The 22,203-nt window shown below is 43.0% G+C and overlaps 1 protein-coding gene across 1 annotated transcript; it reads right to left on the reverse strand.

Annotated features, from left to right (window-relative positions):
• Nucleotides 1-7,533: 7,533 nt before the first annotated feature.
• Nucleotides 7,534-21,792, reverse strand: LOC119228203 (ribosomal protein S6 kinase alpha-2-like). Its single transcript, XM_037487625.2, has 22 exons — nucleotides 20,925-21,792; nucleotides 19,137-19,253; nucleotides 18,240-18,321; nucleotides 17,472-17,552; nucleotides 17,113-17,192; nucleotides 16,776-16,882; nucleotides 16,657-16,694; nucleotides 16,389-16,531; nucleotides 15,555-15,625; nucleotides 15,133-15,221; nucleotides 14,746-14,810; nucleotides 12,839-12,941; nucleotides 12,468-12,613; nucleotides 12,156-12,278; nucleotides 11,858-11,947; nucleotides 11,215-11,373; nucleotides 10,892-11,053; nucleotides 10,724-10,800; nucleotides 10,350-10,467; nucleotides 10,202-10,258; nucleotides 9,982-10,062; nucleotides 7,534-9,639 (listed from the first exon to the last, which is right to left on the reverse strand). Exons 1-22 carry the CDS (start codon nucleotides 21,027-21,029, stop codon nucleotides 9,457-9,459), a joined length of 2,277 nt encoding a protein of 758 aa, XP_037343522.2. The 5' UTR covers nucleotides 21,030-21,792; the 3' UTR covers nucleotides 7,534-9,456.
• Between the last annotated feature and the right edge of the window lie 411 nt (nucleotides 21,793-22,203).

Here is a 22,203-nt window from a genome sequence, read left to right on the forward strand (position 1 = left end):
AAATGATTTATGAAATAAAAATCATTTAAATGAACCCTCATTTCCCTTACCTTACCTGCAAGGAGGCCACAGACATGCAAAGAGAAGAGGGCACGAGAAATTGGCCGAATTGAACAATGGAACTGGAATAAATATGTTAATTAGAGGAGCCCCACAATAGAAGACATCTTTAGATATCTTTAATTCATCTCATTTAACAACTATACATACTACCGCATCATGATACATCAATAGACGTTTTTCATTTATTCTATTTGCACTATTTTATGCATCTAGCAATCCTGTTGGAAAGCATGTGTGTGTGTATACTGGATTTGCGATCTGGTTTAACTCGAGATTGGTTTAATTGGAGAAACACTGTGAATGAATCACTGTAGCTGTCAGGATCGCGTGGAGGAGCAGGCGGAAGCAGGACTCAGGCGCAGACTTCTCCAGGTTTCCAAAAAGTGATCTTTATTCTAAACAAAACCCAAACGTGCTCCAACAGCGGGGAACATATAGACAATGACACGACACTGGACAACAGGCACACAGGGCTTAAATACACAAGGGAGGTGCAGGTGATTGGACACAGGTGGAATCAATCAGGCAATCACAGGACAAGGCAGGAAGTGAAGTTACCCAGGAACACAAGAGACATGAAAACTACAAAATGACACAGGAAGAGAGACCAAACCGTGACAGAACCCCCCCCTCAAGGACCGAATTCCAGACGGTCCTCAAGGGGAACAGAACCAGAGAAACACAGACAAGGGGAGGGAGGGTGGGAACCCAACGATCTTGGACCGTGCAGGGAACTCAGGGTGATGGCGGCCACTCGTCGGGTCCTTCGGGGGGTCTACCGCTACGGCGACCGGGCTTCAGGGTCTCGGGGGGGCAACCGCTACGGCGGCCGGGCTTCAGGGTCTCGGGGGGCCGACCGCTACGGCGGCCGGGCTTCCGGGTCTCGGAGGGCCGACCGCTACGGCGGCCGGGCTTCGGGGTCTCGAGGGGTCTGCCGGGTCGGCGGCCGGGCCTCGGGGTCTCGAGGGGTCTGCCGGGTCGGCGGCCGGGCCTCAGGATCTCGGGGGGTCTGCCGGGTCGGCGGCCGGGCCTCAGGATCTCGGGGGGTCTGCCGGGTCGGCGGCCGGGCCTCGGGGTCTCAGGGGCCCTGCCGGGTCGGCGACCGGGCCTCAGGGTCTCGGGGGTTCTGCCGGGTCGGCGACCGGGCCTCGGGGTCTCTGGGGGTCTGCCGGGTCGGCGACCGGGCCTCGGGGTCTCGGGGGCCCTGCCGGGTCGGCGACCGGGCCTCGGGGTCTCGGGGGGTCTGCCGGGTCGGCGACCGGGCCTCGGGGTCTCGGGGGCCCTGCCGGGTCGGCGACCGGGCCTCGGGGTCTCGGGGGCCCTGCCGGGTCGGCGACCGGGCCTCGGAGTGGCGGTGAGCGCCGAGCTGTGCGGCTGCGGCGTCGTCGTGGTTGGGGGCGCCGAGCAGTGTGGCTGCGGCGTCGTCGTGGCGGGGGGCGCCGAGCAGTGCGGCTGCGGCGTCGTCGTGGCGGGGGGCTCCGGCCCAACCCCTGACCCCACCCCCCCTTCAAGGACCGACTTCCAGGCGGTCACAAGAGGGTGGGAGGGAGGGGCCATCGTCGGGGGCCGTGGGGGCGGGGGAGGAGACTGGACTCTGGGGGCCGGAACGGGCGGAGACTGGACTCTGGGGGCCGGAACGGGCGGAGACTGGACTCTGGGGGCCGGAACGGGCGGAGACTGGACTCTGGGGGCCGGAACGGGCGGAGACTGGACTCTGGGGGCCGGAACGGGCGGAGACTGGACTCTGGGGGCCGGAACGGGCGGAGACTGGACTCTGGGGGCCGGAACGGGCGGAGACTGGACTCTGGGGGCCGGAACGGGCGGAGACTGGACTCTGGGGGCCGGAACGGGCGGAGACTGGACTCTGGGGGCCGGAACGGGCGGAGACGGGCGTCTTGGGGCCCGCTCAGGCTGGAACGGGCGTCTTGGGGCCCGCTCAGGCTGAAACGGGCGTCTTGGGGCCCGCTCAGGCTGGAACGGATATCTGGGGGCCGAGTCGGGAGCCGGGACTGCGGGGGTTCTTCGGCTCCTTCTCCTCGGATTGAGGAGGTCCCGGAGCCTGAAGCATTCCTCCTGGTAGCTCCTGGGGCCAACAACGACATTAGTCTTCCATTGAAAAAATGGGCTTCTTACGTCGATGTAGTCAGGCCCCAGGTCGCTCCAGGAGTCCGCTGGCATGCCGGTGTTTCGCCGGGCAGCCTGCTGCATGCTCCGTGGTCCCCCAAACGCAAGGCGAGTTCCCAAATATTTTTCATTTGGGTAAAACCCTGCTGAGTCCTTCCTTGGTCGCGTCATTCTGTCACGAACGGTGCTGGAGCAGGCGGAAGCAGGACTCAAATGCAGAGGTTCTCGAACAACGTGCTCTTTAATCTTGACAAGAAAACAATAACGTGCTCCAACGGCAAGGGACACATAGACATGGACAATGACGCGACACTGGACAACAGGCACACAGGGCTTGAATACACAAGGGAGGTGCAGGTGATTGGACACAGGTGGAATCAATCAGGCAATCACAGGACAAGGCAGGAAGTGAAGTTACCCAGGAACACAAGAGACATGAAAACTACAAAATGACACAGGAAGAGAGACCAAACCGTGACAGTAGCTCATATACTGTATCTTTGTATGAACTTATTTTGTTGTGATTGCAGTGCGATGTGGTAGAGCACAGTACATTTGCTTTGTGTATGTCAAATAAGGAGTTATCAATAACAATATAGGTACAACCTTAAAAAACGAAGGTGTAAAAACGAGGACTTATTTCTTCTGGTTGTCTTGGAACTGCCTGCCGTTTTTCGCCCCCAGTATGTTTATATCCCTGCTCTGTGTCTAAACCTTGCCACTAACTCTCTCTGTCACGGCTGACCTGTGTCCTCCCTCTGCAGGGTCTCTCCCGGTAGCGCCCAGCTGGCACACTGCGAGGCGGCTGGGCAGAGGCAGGAGGTAGTGCCAGCTCTGCTGGTGCAGAAAGGGGCACACCAGGCAAACAGGCCCAGTCTCAGCAGCAGCAGCAGCAGCAGCATGCCATCCCCTGGCTGCCACATTCATAACACAAACATATGGCCACATATATAGGCTCTTGGTGTAACCAAAGCACACCAGCATCAGTGGACCAATGCCGAATAGGTTTGGTCCAACTGGGACCTAGTTAACTGGGACAAAGCATTTGTTTACACAGTAGTGCAAACAGGCACGTTGGGATGGCAGGACAGATATTTACATGATGTGACTCTTCCCTTTGTTGCAGTGCAGCATAGTGATTAGTTGGCAATGATGATATCTCCTGAAGGAGTCTGAGCAGCACAACATATGTAATAGTGCGCATATTGAACGGGACGCATGTTATTGGCTTGTATTTTTCCTAAGGGTTGACACTGAAGGCTCACAATTAAGAAGCTGAAGACTGGGCCTTCTGCCTGAACTTTGGCCCTTTACGCCTTCAGCCCAGTGTGTTTGCGTTCGTTCTCTGTCTACCAATTTATACTGACCTTCCTTTAGCAGCCACTTCATCAGCCCAGAGTTAAGCACTGCTGTACACTGCTGCCTTGTTATCAGTGGTTAAGAATAAAGAGCATGGTTTAAGGAATATACAAAATAATTTTAAAATGTTGTAATATGTGTAAGGGACATTAGACATTAGAGAAGAAAGCTGATTTGCATACTGTTTGATTATCGGTGTCTTGAGCGTTCAGACAAACTTCCTTATTTGTGTGTGCGCCCCTGTATGTGTGTGTGTGTCTGTGTGTGTGTGTGGGTGTATGGGTGCACGTGTGTTTTGACCTCTTTCACACTGTGAGACCCCTAATTGTGCTTCAGTAGCCAACAGAGCTCAGTGAAGCGGAGCCTATATGCTCACTGGCATTTCACACACCCAAACGTGTGCATGTAAACACAGGAATATAATTGATCCAGCTGGGGTCCCAAGCCCTCGCGCACACACACACACACACACACACGCACACACCGATACACACACACACACAGACACTGGCTTGGATATGGAAATAATGGCCTGGGTCTTAGTCCTTAATGCACGCCTTGAATAGCACCTCATTGCAGCAGGAGACCCCTCAGCCACATCTCCACGTGTCTTCTGCTTGACTCTGCAGGTCAGCCCACTCTATGCCGTCTCCAGCGTCTGAGGCAGACTTCCGCCTTAAAAGTTGAACACCACTACCTTTGATAATCAAGACAGCACCTAATTGAGCTCAGCCGCGCAGAAGATGCTCTCGCCCGTTCGCGCACACACACTTTTTGAGGAGACGGGGGCCTATACTGTTTCAGCTCAGCCATCTGTGAGATTCTGCTTTCCCCTCTCTCGTCCTGCCATCATCTCACTAATGGTGTTTCTATCTCTTCTCCGTAGGAGGTAAATGAAGCTTTTATGCAGGGTGGAGGGAAGGGGACCCGCTGCAATGATTAATTGACTTTCTACGGAGCTTCACTTATCCTCCACTGGCACCTTTGACTTGTAAGTGTATTTGTGTTTGGGTGACATAATTATATCACCATTATTGCAGCAATTTGTGGTTTGTTCAAAACTGTGCTGGGAAATGTCAAACTGTGTCCCGTCAACCAATTCTACACAGTGGCTACTTGGTACCTTTGTGCAATTAGAGCCAATCTTGGGGGCATTCTCGGTTAGAAATTTTTGAACACAAATTATTAATCAAATAAAAATATTTCTGGACTTTTTGTACATTTTATAAATATAATAAATCACTATACTGAATAATGTTGGAAAATGTACCCATTCATTAAAAAATACCTGCAGTATCTAGATTTATTTCCTAGCTTCACATCCTGTTCACTTGTGCTTACATGAAAGCATCCGTACTGCAATGGTACACCGTTAATCCAATATACAGCACGGCAATGGACAGGTCACTGTGGGCCCCTACGGAGCCTTCCCAAAGTTGGAAGTTGTTGTAAAGAGTGCGTCGTGTATATGTTGCTGTTGATGGTGATGTGTGACATTACAAGAGGACCTGCAATGCCCTTTTTCAGAGAGGTGTATTCATGAGCCTTTTTCTGTTAATTGGGCTTGATTATCTCTTTCCACAATTGCAGTGTAGGACATGACAAGGAGCCATGTCTTCACCAACTATCAGTGTGTAATGATGCTCTGCACCGAGGAACAAAACAACAAGAAAAACAAAATAAATACAAGTAGAATTTCCATTAAAAGATCAGTCTGATTTAGCAAAATGCCAAAAAGGTGTTTGTCCATTTGTGTCATTGGACAGCAGGTGTGTTAATGAGTAGCATCGATCAAGTACACTAGCGCTTGTTTAAATCTTTGTTTTCTGATCTCACAACATTCTTTTTCAACCAATCACTTTTTTTTAACCTCACGGTCATGTTTAGTGCAGTTCAGTACAGTAAATCTCACTTCGGCCTCTTTGGACACGAGACGGACGGCAAGTACGCACCTCATGAACCCTGAACTAAGTTTGACTTTGAAACGAGACATTGGCATAGAGAGAGAGAGAGGAGAGAGAGAGAGAGAGAGAAGAGTCAAATGTGTGAAAGCACAAAGAGTTCGCTCCCCACCCCCCATGCATCGGCTGTAAACTCCACCACCCACAGCTGCACACACTTCTCCTGTCATGGTGATAATCTCTCTGTCAGGAGCCGTCTGTTAGAGATTTGTCCGTCTGATTCGGTGAACGTCCGAGTGGCAGGTCTAGCTGTAGTGCCACAGGGTGTCCGTGGGTCTATGTGTACTTGTCCCTGTGTGTGTGTGTGTGTGTATTTGTGGATGCAAACCCAGAGCCATAGGTGGTGGGATCTCCGTCCCTGTCAGAGTGTGTCTGTCGCTTGTCTTCAGAACTCTGTTTTATGTCAGAAGAGGAATGTTGAGCAGAAGAGCGGCAGATATAGATACACAGGGAAGTGTTTACATTTCACATTCAACATCAACTCAATGGCATGTCTTCTTCATGCATCCATCATTATCTGTTTGTATTTTGTAGCCAGAATGACTGGAAAATACATCAGCCCTCAGTGTCAAACACAAGTACATTTTGGGAAGCTTTTATTGCTTTCAGATAATAAATGTAATTGGAGATTCCACTCTGCTTTGTGCATTTATTATCTGGGTGTTTCAGGAAAAACTAGACTGATGAGTTTTTTGTGGTAGACAAGCAGTAGATCTCGCTTATCTTTCCATTCATCATCATGTACAAATCCTCCAAATATAGTGCAAATATATGGATGCCATCTTTGTAATAGACTCCAGCGGTGTCTTTTTCACACAAGTCGGTAGTTGTCTCATGCTACAAAGTTTTATCAGAATTATTTAGTAATGGCAGTTTGGTTTTAAAGGATGTGAACATAAATGTTTCCTAATCATTATTCATTTTTATTTCAGGTAAATTTCGTTTGAGTAAGACTAAAGAACAAAGACTAGAACGATCTGATTTGATTGAACTCAAAGTAAAATGAAATGATTTGTCAAATAATAACCTAGAACAGAATGTACATGAAATTATACTGAGTTTACATGAGGGCATTTTTTAAAGTTATTCCATTAGGAAAGCCAACATTAATTCTGATGAAGCTGTAATTGTTGGGTTGAGTTATTGTTTCTCAAAGCTCTTTTTCTTTCTTTTGCCTTTCATCTCTCCCCTCTTGACACCTTCTCCTTGCTCTATCTGTTGTTTGGTCTCCTCTTGTCACTCCACTGCAATCATCTTCACAGGGGGGCTTGTCATCTGTATCTACTCATATCCTCCAATCCCTTATGCTCTGAGCACTACTGCACTTAAATGTCAGAGCTGATGAGCCTGCCACACCCACCTGACACATCAGCTCAGCGCCTGCTAAAAGCTTTTACGGAAACGAGAGTGCGCCTGGTGGTTGATATAAATTAAAGTGTTCCTTTTTTTGGGGGGGGGGGGGTGGGGGGGGATTGAGGCTCAAAAGGGACAACTTTTAGTAAGAAATATAAAGAGAGAAGAAAGAGTGAGAGCTCGGTTATGATTGGTTGCCATCTAGTGGTTTGCCAGTACATTATTATGGATAGAGAGAAAGTTAAAGGAACTCAACTTTTTCCACCTAAAACTGTATTACATTTCGCTCTATGGAAAGAACAAGGAAACATATCTTGCATTTCCTGCTCCTTTAAACTATAAGCAATGCTCTTTTATGTATATGCAGAGTTTGTAGGATTTATTTATTTGCCTAAAGGCATTTTAGAGCTACGTGTCTTTGTCATGGTATCTGTTGGCTGGTATCTGGTATAAACTTGAACCTTTTCCGCCTCATGTCAACCCACGCAATTCATGTGTTAATTTGCTCTAACAGCCTTGGATAAATCATGTAAATAAATATTTAAGTAAAGTGAAGCAAGAATTGTGCAATAGTGTTTTTAAGTGTTGAATGGAAGTAGTGCTAAATATTGCATCACAGTGATGTCAGAGTAAGAAAATGTTAGAAAGAAAAATGAATGCTATCTGAATTGCATTTACACATACAGCAACACGCTATTGTTTTCCTTTATTTGTAAAAGTTTGGCATTCTAGCCAATAATTTCAGTGATTGGGCAGGTATAGACAGTTTGTACACTCTGAGCAATGGATCGCAATGGACAATATAATATGTACAATCTCTATATATATATGCAAACACAATATATACAGTCTTACTGCTTGCCAACACTTTATGTACAATCTACATTTGTTAACAGTATGTACAGCAATACCTTAAACAACACAATATCTACAACCTCATATGCCTCCTCAGAGTTGCATCAGTCCCAGCTCCACCACTCACAGTTGTGCAATGTGTCACAACACATCCAGCATGTGGATCAGCATATATAATATGTACAGAATTACTGTTCCTCTGCTACATTGCTTATCAGTTGCACATGACACTATGTGTGTTCAGTAATGATGTATTGTATGTAAATGTACAACACCGCAAAGTGGTGCAACTCATGTCTGCAAAACACCCTGTTCGGTCTTACCTCGTTTTTTACCTCGTGGCTACAATCAGGGCAGCAGCAATAGACAGTGGACCTATGTACAATGCTCTGACACAGTGGTTGTCAAACATTTTGGTTTTCAGACACAAACTGCGTTGTGCCGTCAGCTACTCGACACACTCAAGCGCACACTGAAAGATGATCCATCACACTGATTGCTGAGTTACTATTTCAAAATAATGTAGCCGCAGAGTTTTACTATGAGCGTGACATTTACCGAACAGCAATAAGACGCTCGCACGGTTTTCACGCCTCTATGACTTCCCTTAAGTTGAGTAACATTTTGGATATGTTATGAAAAAACACAACGAACTACGTTCAACATAAATACTTTCAAAGCTCACTGTTCCATCTGATCTGGGATGTGCGGTAGTGTTACGTTTCACCATAGATTTTACAATATTCAAAGGCTGTATTCATGGAAGACAACAATACGTACCGTACAATTATTAAACATATTATTAACAATAAGACTTCAATGGCATTGTTAACTTCACGAGTTCCCTTTGGTAGGATATTTACATTTTTAACATGCATATGTCTAATTCAGAGGATTGATAGTAGGAAAAATGTAAAGTGTGAGAGTACTTAATTCAAATATATATTTCTCTAACCTATATCTATTGTTGGATGATAATGATCCAACGTATCTTTAGTTGGAGACATGTTAGAGAAATGCCTGTGGAAGACTGTTGTAATGTATGAAATGAACTCCTGGGAACATACATGTAAACACTAAAAATGAAACGTAAATTGACTACTTGGCATGTTGTTTGTGGCACTGAATTCAGCTAATTATGAATTTGGTGACCAGACAAATTAGATACTCACTATTTGTCCATATTGCATTAGAATTTAAAATAATAGATGTATGACCAAAAATAAATATAACATGGACGTACATTAAATACCGACTGCCAATTTGTTTAGTTTATTTTAGTTTCAATAGCCATCATCTAACTATTAAAAGGTTACGTGACAACCAGGCTCAAAGTTTAAATAAGATAATATTATTTGGAATCATTTTGTTTCATTCTATTGAACCTACAGGGGGCTGGGGGTGGGCTTATTGTAATTATAGGACAGACGCGGGATTGATTGATTTAATAATATTTGTTTATGATTTTAGGGTAATAATGGTTAAGCTCTTCAAGCTGTTGGGTTGTGATCAAATAAAAATCACAAGTGCGCACGATGAATGTTCCATAAAAATGGAAACGCTTTGCTATTTACACAATAAATGAATTGAACTGAAGCTAGTCGTGACACTAGTGCCTGTAGACTGCTTTACATAACCGTAGTCCCATTTGTGATACAATCCCTCAAATCTGCTACATTTAGTTTTCATCGATCACAGAGCACTTTGTAACGTCCCTTCTTTAATTATGGGTGTTTATGTCTTATTCCTTCTGAGTTTCATTCAAATTGTTGAGACTTTGCTTTTCTGTGGGGTCTAAATTAGATTTGGGGCACACCAGTTTTTTCTTTCCTCTTCGTTGAGCCAGACTGGAGGACTGAACCGGCTCCAATAATGGAGCAGGAGCACAGCGCTTCAGAGCAGAGTAGGTGGCGGAGAGCGCCCCCTGATGGAAGAAATTAGAATACCACGTTAATACTGATCCACCTAGAAAAGCGGCAGACAGCACCACCTAGTAGAAAGAGAGTGAACCCAAGATAACTCATGTTATAATAAATTAGAATTAGTTTCTTCAACTAATACTTACTTACTGTTAGGGGAAGTACTGACTAAAATTCATTTAAAAAAGCATTTAACGAATAAATCTTAAATTTGTCAGTTGAAATGGTACATTTTGATATCTATGTTTATATAATATGTTTATTCACCACATCTTACAATAAGGATGTAACAACTACACACATGAAAATAATAAAATCTGATTTTCTGACTGTATGGTTGCACTGACCTTGACAGTAAGAGCATCTTGTCTGGTCAGAGCTCTGTCAGAGAGTTGGTCTCTTTCTACAATCCAGGGATGACGAAGAACCTAATGGGCATTAAAAATAGTTGTTATGTTTTTCAAAAACTGCTGTTAAAGGAGTATTGGCATAGTGATATTGCATCCAACTGAATACCCTAAAATAGCCTAATCAAGCACACCAAGTCATGCTAGGAACTAATGGTACCTGTGGAGCGGTCAGGCGCTGGTGGGGGTCCACGTGAAGCATCTTCAGCACTATCTCCTGGTGAACATATGCATAGATATTAGTTAATTTAAACAGCAACACAATATTATTATGTGTATCTATTTCACCAAAAAAGGAAAAAAAAAACCTTGCTAGAGTCTGATACAAGGCCCCAGTTCCCTCCTGTGATGATGAATTTTCCGCAGCCGATTTGAGCCAGAATTTCCTCTGCTGTGTCCTCAGAACTGCTTGCAAATGGACTGAAGCTGCGCCAATGGGAATAAAATATCAACTTAAAGGCTGGGTGGTGTCCAAAGGTAGCCTTCTAAGATCTACAACTCGTTTAAAAAAATCAACTCTGACTTAATTAAACTATAGAAAGTAAAAGGAAAATTTAGGAATGTTAAAAGATCTGAAGACACTTTCGAAAGGTGTTTATTCAGAACACATTTGGCTTCAAGCAGCAGGAGGAGCGTGAGCAGCAAATGGTAACATTGCTTGTGTTTTAAACTTCCAACTGACCCCGCTATCATGGTGTAGAGCAGGATCCCCAGGCTCCAGATGTCACAGGCTGCATCATAACCCTGCTTCTTCAGAACCTGCACACACACACATTTTAACAATTTATCATATCCCAGTATTTTGGTGAGATCTAACAGACTTCCTATTATGATTCATTTCATGCAGTACCTCAGGAGCCATGAATGTAGCTGTGTAACAGGGAGTCATCAACAAGCCATTCTCAGCCCTGAGTTGTTTGGCAAAACCAAAATCACATATCCTGATGGATTCTGGGAGTCCACTGTCATCCGAATAGCGAAGGTTACTAGGCTTCAGATCTCTATGCACGACCTGAACAAATTTGAAAGATACACACACCAACAGAACACAACATGGATTTGCAACAAAGTTAACTTATGATTACATTTTTGAACAGAATTTTTCAAGTTGAGGAAAACAGCAAAAGGATGGAAAGAAGTCTGGTGTCAAAGGTAACTAGAAATATTTTTTACCCCCTGGGAGTGTAAATATTCCACAGTCTTTGTCAATGTGCAGATGATATCTGACGCATCTCTTTCTGTAAAGTTTGGCACTGTCAGAGCTCTGTCCAGCAGCTCATCTCCTCTCAGTAAATCCTGTACCAGGTACACACTTTGGCCGTCGTCATACACCTGGTGGTAAAAGCACGCAGAAGAATAACCAGAAGAAATTATCACCACACTTGTGTCACAGTGCAATCGTATTGCGATGCTATTCATTTTGTGTTTGTTGCAACAACACATAAAGTGAACATATACATTGTTCAAACTGGAATTCAAAATCTGTTTGATCTAATACGATAATAAGCCAATTTTCTCTCTAAATTGGTTTATTAATTAGGGTTGAAGTAGAGTAAAAAAGCAATTTTTTATCTCTATCTCAATTACAATTACTATCATGAGGCTTAATTTGTAATTGCAATATTAATAGGTTACACAATAAAAAGTTGATACTTAGCGTCCATGTATCGATAAAATGTTACCATTCAAACTTGCTAATGATATGCTGTATTGACTTCCACTCAGCCCTATTATATCTTGTAAAGATGCAGAAGAAGCTCTTCTAACATGGCTGTTGTAGAAAAACATTTGTCAGGAATCAGTGAGTTCCACTTACATCCTTCAGGGTAATAATATTTGGATGCTGTCCATATCTTAACAGGATCTCAATCTCCTCTGATGGATCTTTCCTGGCTCTTTCAATGATCTGACACAAAAAAACAGTAGATAATTAATAATGAATACATTTTGTTGGTTGGATTCAGACACGTGTTTGACGTCAAGCTGTGTTAAAATACTTGGAGAAACACAGTAAATACTTTAATGCATGTTGAAAATACTTTGAATATCATATAACGTTGATCTCACAATGATATATATCTGGATAAATGATTGTAACGTTTAGAGTCCACTACCTTCACTGAATACTCCACAGCAGTAACTCTGTGTAGACAACTTCTGCAGACAGAAGTCGCCGTCTGTCCAATTTCCCCCTTGAGTTCATAAACATCACTGAAGGCCACGTCACCTTGGAAGTGCTGCGGGGAAAACAACCAAGCACACAGATGCACACACTTCTATTGCGTCTCATTTCATATCATTCCATATTATATCCATCACGGCCAAATGTGCAAGTCATATATTATCTTTGGATAATTTGTTATTCGTCCTATGTGACATTTAATTTGTATAGGCTGGGCATTAACTGCTTTCTTTAACGCATGTACCTTTGCTATGGGATTGATTTTGTTCACCTCCTGACGGGAAGGTGCCACCGTAGCAGCGCTTGGCTCCTGACTTTGATTCGTTGCAACAAAGCTGAAGCCACGAAACAGCTGGTGAGTGTTTGCGCTCGGAGGGATTCCGGGAGAATCTGGATATGCAAAGACAGACACACACAAACATGTGCTCACTGTGCTTGGACGTGATGTTCCTATTCAAAATTGAAATACAATTCGGATGTAAAAGTATATATATATATAAATATATTTGAAGATAATTAAATCGTATGAGCTATGATGCATGAATAGACCATGACCAATAGACCCAGGTATTTATCTGATTGATATATAAATATGTTGTTGCACTTCTCGGTTACCTGTGGGTGTTCTGGAGGTGAACTCAGGATCAAAGTGGAAAGTGTCTTCAGGTCTTCCAACAGTGGGTTTGAATGGAGGCCTCAATTCTTTCCTGAACAACTTCTACAGAAAACACAAAAAACAGTTGGTGTTAGCACGTGTCATAAACTTCTGCTTGAATACAAAATAACACATGATCTACAGCTTTACCAAAAGAATTAATTAATTAATTAAAGTAAATGTGTGTAGGGAAAAGTTGTTTTTGATTCAGTTACATTGCTGTGCCTAATTCCAATATGAACAGTGAAATATAGACTGTGTTGCACAACAGTTAAATTCAATTATTATGTCACACTCAAGTTGTTCTTGTATCTCAAAGCAAACTAAGCATGCCATAGCTTGATCACAATGACACAGTGACAAAGCGTGATCTTTAAATATAAAGTAGAGCACAAAGAACAGAGCAAATGTAAAAAAAATGTAATAAAAAAAACCTCCCATAATATATCTATATATACTCAATTATATAATATATTTACTCAACTGCACTACTGTGCGTGTCCTGCAGGTGTCGTCATTGCAGTGTCAATCTAGCAGGATCTCTGAGTGATATCAAATGAAACACCTAACAGAGGCACCAACATTGGTATCTGTTGTAAGACTAATGCACACTCACACTGACTATTTTATTTATGATTGACATTATCGCCAAAGGTGATATTTCAGATTGAATCCCTGTTATCAAAGATGGAATCATGAATAAATAATAAATAATGTAAACGACAGGAAGTTCACAGATGACAAAAGTCAACCAACAAGCTGACGGAGAAAGGCGGTATACCTGACAATGGACAAGGTTTTAATAAGCAAAGTGTGTAGAAGAACGTAAGACTCTTATAGCGTGTCACATCAAGCCAGCAACACCATCTGGAAATGGGAAAATGTGGTATTTGGCACAGGCTGGTAAGTAGTTATGTAGAGAGGGATACGGCGGTGAGGGAAGAGATTAGTGGACATGTAGAGCTCATGCTAGTGGATTTTGGTAGGAAGGAAAGCATCACTCCTCACGGATAAACACAAGTCACAAGCCTTCAGAACATGTGCAACAGTGTAACTATGAACAGGGCTCACACAGTAAGGAACCCCGTGTTCACATTCACCATTTGTATGTGTGCTGTCTGTTGTTGTGAAAATGATTGTTTCAAACCAAAAGGGCAATGTATCCTGTACAGGACATGCAGTAGTTAAATAAGTGCCTTACGTTTCACCAATGTGAGCTTTTTGAGTAAATAACAGCTTTGGCCAAGAGTGTTTACTTGTGAGGGAATTTTGAGCTGCTCACATCCAAGGAGTGGATGTCAAGGTTAGAATATGAAAGCAGGGGAAATGTCTGCAGCCAGAGCATTTCTGTGAGAAAGGATATTATAAGAGGATTAATTGCAGTAGTTGGGCAAGACAGGCAGACGGAGAAGTTGGAGATTTAGCTACAAAGCAATAAAAAGTTATGACTCATGAATGTCGGTACGATATTTGGAAGCTTTACATGTTTTTAAATTTAACACAAGCCGCCGACGGTAACATTCTTACATGAAACAACTCAACACATATAATCTTTATACAACACGTGTTAAGCAACCAGATGTAAAGTTTGGTAGTTGGACTGGGTCTTAACGTACTGACCTTAACAATAGCTGTGGCATAAGATGCAGGCCTTGATCTGTTCTCACTCTAGCAGAGTCACAAGCCCACTTTGCTTCAATTCCAGACAAAACTGTGATCCATTTTTTCAGTTAAATGTATCCACAGCAGGGGCATGACGCCAGAGTCTATAGTCTCCGCTGTGGCTCAAATAATAATACTCAAATAATAATACTGGACGACGGAAAATCCCGCAGATTATACAACATTCTGCATGAATCGTACTTACGTTCCAGTCTATCGATGCAAAGAAGCGATGTCTTTTTATTTCCTCCACTCCGTCGGGTCCTGCACCTATCAGTCCCACAGATTCAGACGAGTTGATACATTTCTGACATTAGCGACATGAATGTTCAACGTTGTTAGAATATTAGGGGAAGACCTGTGAGTTGTCAGAACGTTCCCGCTTGCTGAGAAAGGACCTGGTTTGTAAAATATTATATTTGAATTCGGCATTAAACAGCTCCAAATGACTGATTTCATTTCGGGTTGTTACTATTATCTGCAGCCTTGTGAACCCTCACATGACCAAAGCACCACAAACATGTAGATGTACTACCATTGTTCTAAAAAAACACATTTTCTTTTCAATTGTCAGGTTTTGTGTGAACTGTACCGAGTCGATTAGCAGGATTCCTCTTGAAGAGCGCTCTTAATAAACTCTGCACTTCAGTACTGAGAAACTGTGGCATCCCCAGCTTAGCCCTGAATGGAAAAGACGTGAAACGGGTGTAAGGACATGCCGATATCTGGTAGTGCTGTGATGCATTAACATTACTTGTGGTATCGGAATTTTGTTTTCTAGGCATCAACTTGATCAAAAAATGATCAAAATAACATCCGATACTGTACATCAAGAAAACCACTGTTATGGGACTAATACATAGAAATTAAGAACAAGACTAATTAAACACACAAAACCATGAACGCTGAGGTAAGACTGTTTAAAAAGAGGAACTTAAGGAATCCATAAAACCATTTTGTCATAAATCAAAGAAGCTTTTAAAATGAAATGAAGACAGTTAAAATATGTCTTACTTCAGTATAAGTGCCATAGTTTCCTTCCGATCTTTTCCTTGGAAGGGTAACGATCCTGTCAACATCTCAAACTGGGAAAAAGATGATAGTAATAGTCAAAGATCAAAGCACATTAATACATTGTCAGAACTTTAACTTCTTCAGGAAAAGTTGAATGCATCTACACCTTAAAATCCACCATCAGACCAAAACTTCTACTACCAAAGAGATTTATTTTTGACAACAAAAAGAAATGATTAAATGATGGGTCAGATACTTTTATGATTATGTTAGAAAAATCAAAGCACCATAAATAACTTAATGGAGAAGGTAAAACCGCCTGAGTGGCAACTGCTGTTGACATGCCTGCGTCATTGTGAATGTCATTCACTGTCCCAAATATATTACAGTGATTTGAATGAACAAATGTTGTTTTAACTTATCTAACAGGGTGCTCCCACTACTGTCTCTGGTATCCAAAAATCTGTTGTCAAGAGGGAATATTTTGGAATATTCTGTTTGTCAGCTGTCAGTGAATATTAACCTCCTCTTTAGTATTATTAAAAAATAAGCCACCCGACAAACAAAACAAGCAAAACCCAACAGATGCATGATTACAGAAAGTAATGGGACCTAATCTGCCAGAAGCCGTAATTAAGCAGCTTTACTACCAGAAGAAAGTTAGATTCCAGAAACCAGTAAACTGACACATTATGTAAGAGATGAGTATTTGGCTCGTGTGACGGTAAATGTGAGGAAATATGAGCCACTCTGACAGTATAAAAAGTCTGAACAAAAGTGCACATTAGAATAATCAAACCGGTAAATAATGTTTTAAGATGAAACAATTCTCACCATAAGTACCCCAAATGACCACCAGTCAGCACTTTGTGTGTGGCCCCTCCTGTTCACGACCTCTGGAGCCATGTATTCGATTGTTCCACAGAACGAATACGCTCTTTTATCATTGTCAATGGCCTCTTTACTCAATCCAAAGTCTGAAACACAGAGAAACAAAGAGGACAGGGGACAGGTGAAGATCTACACCAATAACAGATCAATAGAGATACAGAAAGTAGACAGAGGTCAAATTGTTGACAAAGTGCCACCACGCTGTTACAACCTGTTATCTTAATGTTTCCTTCTTCATCCAGAAGAATACTGTTTGGAGAAAATAAATAGTAATCATTATTTTGAAAACAATGATTGGACAGAAAGAAGCAAGCCTTTATGAAACAATACTTTTCAGGTTTTAGGTCCCTGTAGATGATGCCCAAACTGTGTAGATGGTCCAAGGCCAGAGCCAACTCTGCAAGGTAGAACTTCACATCGTCCTCAGTAAACATTACCTGCAACAAATAAAGACATAGATATAAGTATTTAAAAAAAATGGTTTTATCACCAATCACTTGTGTTTGTTTACTGATAACGTCTTAGACTGACAGCTATGCAGGTTATGCAGGGTGACGTCACAGGACAAATGAAATCAAGTACGTTCTCTCCTTGTGAAGATGTGTTGTGAAGTGTTATCCAGCCAATAATACACCAGCAGAAGTAAAGGGGGGAGCAGGAAACTGACCTCCTTTGACAGTCGAGTGAAAAGATCTCCTCCTCTGAGGAAGTCTAGGATCAGATAGAGCTTTCCTTCTGTCTGGAAGGCTATGCACGCACACACACACACAAACACTAGTTAACACAAGCAATATAAGACATTATAGCTGTATTGGGGCTCTTTGTATTACGCTACTTTGAGGATGCATTTGAAGTGGAAAAGATGTATATGAAATGAAACAAACAACAACCAAAAAGTATCGCAACTAGTTAACACCATCTCGTCAAAAAACGAGAACTTGTTTTACATGAGAATACACTGTCATTTCGGAGAGACATATATTTAAATCAGCACCTAAATGAAGACCAGCAGACAGTCAGACTTACCATAGTGCAGTTTAACTATAAATGGATGGTTCACTTCTGCCAGAATGTCTCTTTCCATCTTAGACCGCACGCGATCTCGGACTGTGTAGGAAAGAATGAATAAATAATGAATAAACAACATATGATTCTGTTATTTAAGTGCACATGGTCTTGCTATGGGCCAGGTCTGTCTTCATAAATCACGCCACGCTTCTAATACCATCCAAAAATGAGATGAAACTGCATTAAGTTAATTGAAGAGATTGAATTAAAGCCTCCCATGGCGCTGCTGATCCCACGGTGCTCTGGTCTATAATCACAGCACAATGGTCACTGCAGCATCTGCTTCTTTGACAGGATGAGACTATTTATGAGATTCAGACAAATGCTTGTACAGAGACACTAAATCAGCACATGGCGTCTCTGGCAGCTTTTACAGTACATCCTAGTTTACAATAATCCTGTTCAGTTGATCAAAAATACAAACTAACCTATTTTAGCACAAATCCCTTCAAGAGTAGTGCACTCTGAAAACTATGACAATAATATCGCCCTCATCACTTGTTGGTAAAACCAATATTAATCTTAACAAATGAACACTATGCGGACAGTAAGTAAAAAACAGTAAGTTGGTTATTCAGCAGAATGTTTCTAAATTTAAAAATAATCTTCTTTGTTCTTCTAAATGCTACCGACACACACACACACACACACACATCTTAGCGCTATTATTTACAAGCAGTACTTAAAAAGGAAAAGTCAACCAGCCCTCACAAACCTTTGTTTTACCTTTCAGTGTGGCTTTCTTCAGGACCTTCATGGCATACAGCTGCCCTCTGTCCACTCCTCTGATCTTTCTCACCAAAAACACCTGGAAGCATAGCCACCAACAGGGGCAGCAGCCACATTAGTTTACAAAGAAAAAAGACAATCAAGAAGAACATGATTTGCATCATCCAGCTGTTGCCTACAGAGGAAACCATTTTAATGCATCAACTGCACACGCACACTTTATTAAACCTCTTGTTAAATGTACTTAACTGTGGCTTTGTTGTCATAATGCTAATGTAGAAATATTACAGAGGGGACCATTTGAAACATCTTCAAGCACTAAACAAGCCCCAAACTGCTTTTCACAGTTTAGATGTGGAAGAACTTAATTAGACCCATTCAAAGCCTGGATCAACGCCTTCCAATTTTTTGGAATAAATTACAATTCTGACTGCAACCGCCTATCGTCCAACATCACTGTCTGAAAGGGAGCGAATCCTTCCATTCTGTTTCCAGTCTCCCTGCAGGAGTGGAGGCTGTGATAGTAGCTGTTAATGCCTTAAAGCGAATGAGCCGTTCAGGCAATCACACAGATTTACATACTTAAGCACATACTTTATACATATTTTTAGCCATTCAAGTATCAGTATTCTAGTTATCAGATAATCCAAAACAGTGTCTATACTATAAATGTGTAATACAGCTGAAGAAGTGGTGCCTTTCTGCAGCACTTTACACAAGTAAGAACCTTCTGGGTCAGACAGACAGGTATACAACGCATTTGACGTAGTGGTATGGGTTCTCTTTTGGATTCCTGCATTGACACATATCACGTCACTGACTTCTCTTAACGTGTATAATTGTTTAAGAGATTCAGGTGTAAGTGAGGTTATGGTGAAAATGAGTGTCCTGTACCTTTCCATAGGAGCCCTGTCCCAGCACTTTGAGCAGCTGGAACTGAGAGGGGTCTGCTTTCTCACAGCCCTCCTTAACATGGTGGCTGATGTCAATTTCCTTAAGTATACTTTCATCCTGATGAAAGAGAAGCAGATTTCACTATTTCTTTACATTAATTATTTACAAACAGTTACAGAACAAAAAAACAAAAGCGAAGAAGAACTCAGACTTTTCTGTCTGAAAAGTGAAACATGAGCAAGACGAGATGAATGAAAGTGGAAATATTATTAATGCATCATCCATATTGATGAAGAAAACCCCCATACATTTATGAAATCGATCTTCTACACACAAAGACAGATGGTTATTGATGATTACACCCAACCTTCAATCAAGCAATGAATGCTAACAGGAGGTCCCCCATGTACGCTCTACCTGTATTCAATTATTGTGCTCGTGCACTTTCCTGAAGTCTAAATTTATTTTTATCACATCAGCATTTATGTTTTACAAATATGGATTAGATGAAGCTTTATTTACATACTGCTAATATACAGTGAGTTACTACACGTTTCTTATTCATTTAAGTTTGTACATATTTTGTTTTGTAGAATTCTTCAGTCTTTGTCGTCCCATTCAAATCAAAGGAAAAGTAAGTAAATATGAACTTGTAAGCAATATAATCAAATTGTTTGAGAAATAGAGGTTAGTATGTGCTTTTTATTATTATTTTAGACAACACAACTGTGTATCACAATATCTCAATTCATGATATATGTCATCACAGTTTGATTCTCTTGATTTATTCAAACTCTTTTCACACAAACCATAAAGGCAAAGCTATCGTAATAAAGCTTTTCTACAGCAATCCCTTGTCCTGATTTCACTGATTATTGAGTGTGGCTTCAAGTGTGACATGCAGAATAGTAACACTGCAGATTCATTGTGATTAATTGCTGTTTCATTCTTCAAACAGGGACGCAGGAGCAACATACATCAACACTAAGGAAGTCGAATCAAGCCTCAGAAATAATTTCTCGGACGCTGACCTATTGCTGACCCTGAATTCTGACCTTCCCGGCAAGGGGAAGAAATTTAAAAGGCATCTTCTTCACGTGGACCATCAAAGCATCATGTTTACATATGATCACAGTCAGCCAAACAGGTAAACAAACACAAGCAGACAGCCAGTTAACAGCCAGAAAGACTAACAATCACGCAAACAGGTAGATATATACGTCAGAATCATACGTCAGGTTACAACAACATAGACCAGAGGTTTGGAGGCAATCTATTTATATCTCAAGCAACCAGGTAGATCTGCTACAAACAGCATAATGCCTCCCTCTCTCTTCGCCACTGGTTTGTTTGGGCTATAAATAGACCTTTGCTGCCCTGGCCTTGCACAGCATCAATCTGCCTCCCTCCATTCATCCATCAACCCGTCTGCCTGACTGCTTGTTGGCCCGTTAGCGTTTCTTGTCTCTCGGACTGTGTTTTCCATGCAGCCTGTCTCTCTCCTACACCGTGTCTGTCTCTCCCCTTATGAATTCTTGTCAGACTGGCAGAGGAGCAGCTGCAACAATGCTGCACAACAAACCAAAAACACCCATTCTCCCCATTCCCGTACGCACGCAGACTTTGCAGACACTGCCCCTCATCGACTGCTGAATGGAGAAAGCTGCTGATATGCACTATAATATTCACACATGGTGCAAATGTGATGCAATCCCGCTTCCAGCATGCGCAGATCCACACGCACTAATCTCCAGTTGGAGGAAGTCTGTGCTGTGCAGGTCGACTCACCTCCAGTTGACAGAAGCCGGTGGTGTTCTTGTTCCTTGCCGCCTTGTTCTTCAGGTAGATGGAAAACCATCTCCGCACGGTGAATTTTCGCGTGCTGGTATCCATGGCAACGGGAAGACCTGAGCATCTATCCCATTATAATTAACATCTCCCTGCAGGGAGGTCCCAAGCCAGGGGTGCAGACACCGCCGAGTTTTTTTTTAGGGGGGTGGGGGGATGCCTATTTGTCCCGCAGTTCATCCATTGGCTCATCCTCAACGCAGTCGTCACTGTTTCGTTTCCCCATTATTTACATTCGCCGCTCGTGTCTCGGGGTCTCGTGTGTGTGTCCCCCTCCGATCCCTCCCACAAACACAGACACACACTCACACAGACGCAGTAGGCGCAAGTAAGCACGCAGTCCGGGTTGAAAACGGAGCCGTCAGTCGGCGCAGACGGAGCGGCGGGTTGACGCACGCGGCGGGTGTGCCGGGATTGTCTCGTGTGTGTTTTGCAGGCGGCTCGCTGCGTGAGGATGAGGTGACGAATAAATCTGTTCTGCTGAATCACAAGAGGTGTGTGTGTGTGTGTGTGTGAGCTCCCGCTCTGCGCAGCCCTGTCTGAACGTGTGTGTGTGTGTGTGTGTTCATCCCCTGCTGCCTCTCTCTCCCCCTGCAGAAGGGATTGTCACCGGTCACATTCTATGCCGTGAAAGCTCTCCACCCCTCCCCTCGTTCTCCCCTGGGTTTGTTTTTTGCCTCTCACCTCCCTCTCTGTCCTCCCAGCAGCATGAAGCAACAGCTGGCGGGGTCACATGGTGTAACCCAGCTACCTCCCCCTGTCTCCCTTTGCCTCTGTTCCTTCTCTTCAGCCCCTGCCTGACATCCGAAAACAAAAAGAGAAGAACATGCTGACAAACAGCAGTGTGAGTGCGGATGGTAAGCTGCATTCCTGTAGATGAACTGTGGCTCACATGCAGCATCGTTACACCAGAATGTATTTTTAGGACAGCAATCCATTTTACAATCAATGATGATGACAGAAGCAAGGCCAGCAATCAGGGAGTGGACACTGTGATCTGGTTCATCACTTGGCATGTGTGTGTGTGTGTGTGTGTGCATGTGTAGGTACATGGATCTGTCACATCAGCAGCTTTGCAGAACTGCAGTGTTGCATAAGAGAGAGAGAGAGAGAGAGAGAGAGGGAGAGAGAGAGGAACAAGGTGTGGGAGTAGGGGCTTCAGCAAGGGGTGAATCAGGACTACTGCTCTACCTGGGTGGAGGTGTCTGTAGCAACGTGG

The sequence above is a fragment of the Pungitius pungitius genome, chromosome 4 (genome assembly GCF_949316345.1).
Source record: "Pungitius pungitius chromosome 4, fPunPun2.1, whole genome shotgun sequence".
NCBI lineage: Eukaryota > Metazoa > Chordata > Actinopteri > Perciformes > Gasterosteidae > Pungitius > Pungitius pungitius.

Coding starts and splice junctions, on each gene's coding strand:
- LOC119228203 (XM_037487625.2), bottom strand. CDS start 21,029: ATGGATACCAGCACGCGAAAATTCACCGTGCGGAGATGGTTTTCCATC. Junction 19,254..20,924: donor CCGGCTTCTGTCAACTGGAG/GTGAGTCGACCT, acceptor CTCTTTCATCAG/GATGAAAGTATACTTAAGGA. Junction 17,553..18,239: donor GAAGAAAGCCACACTGAAAG/GTAAAACAAAGG, acceptor TTTCCTACACAG/TCCGAGATCGCGTGCGGTCT.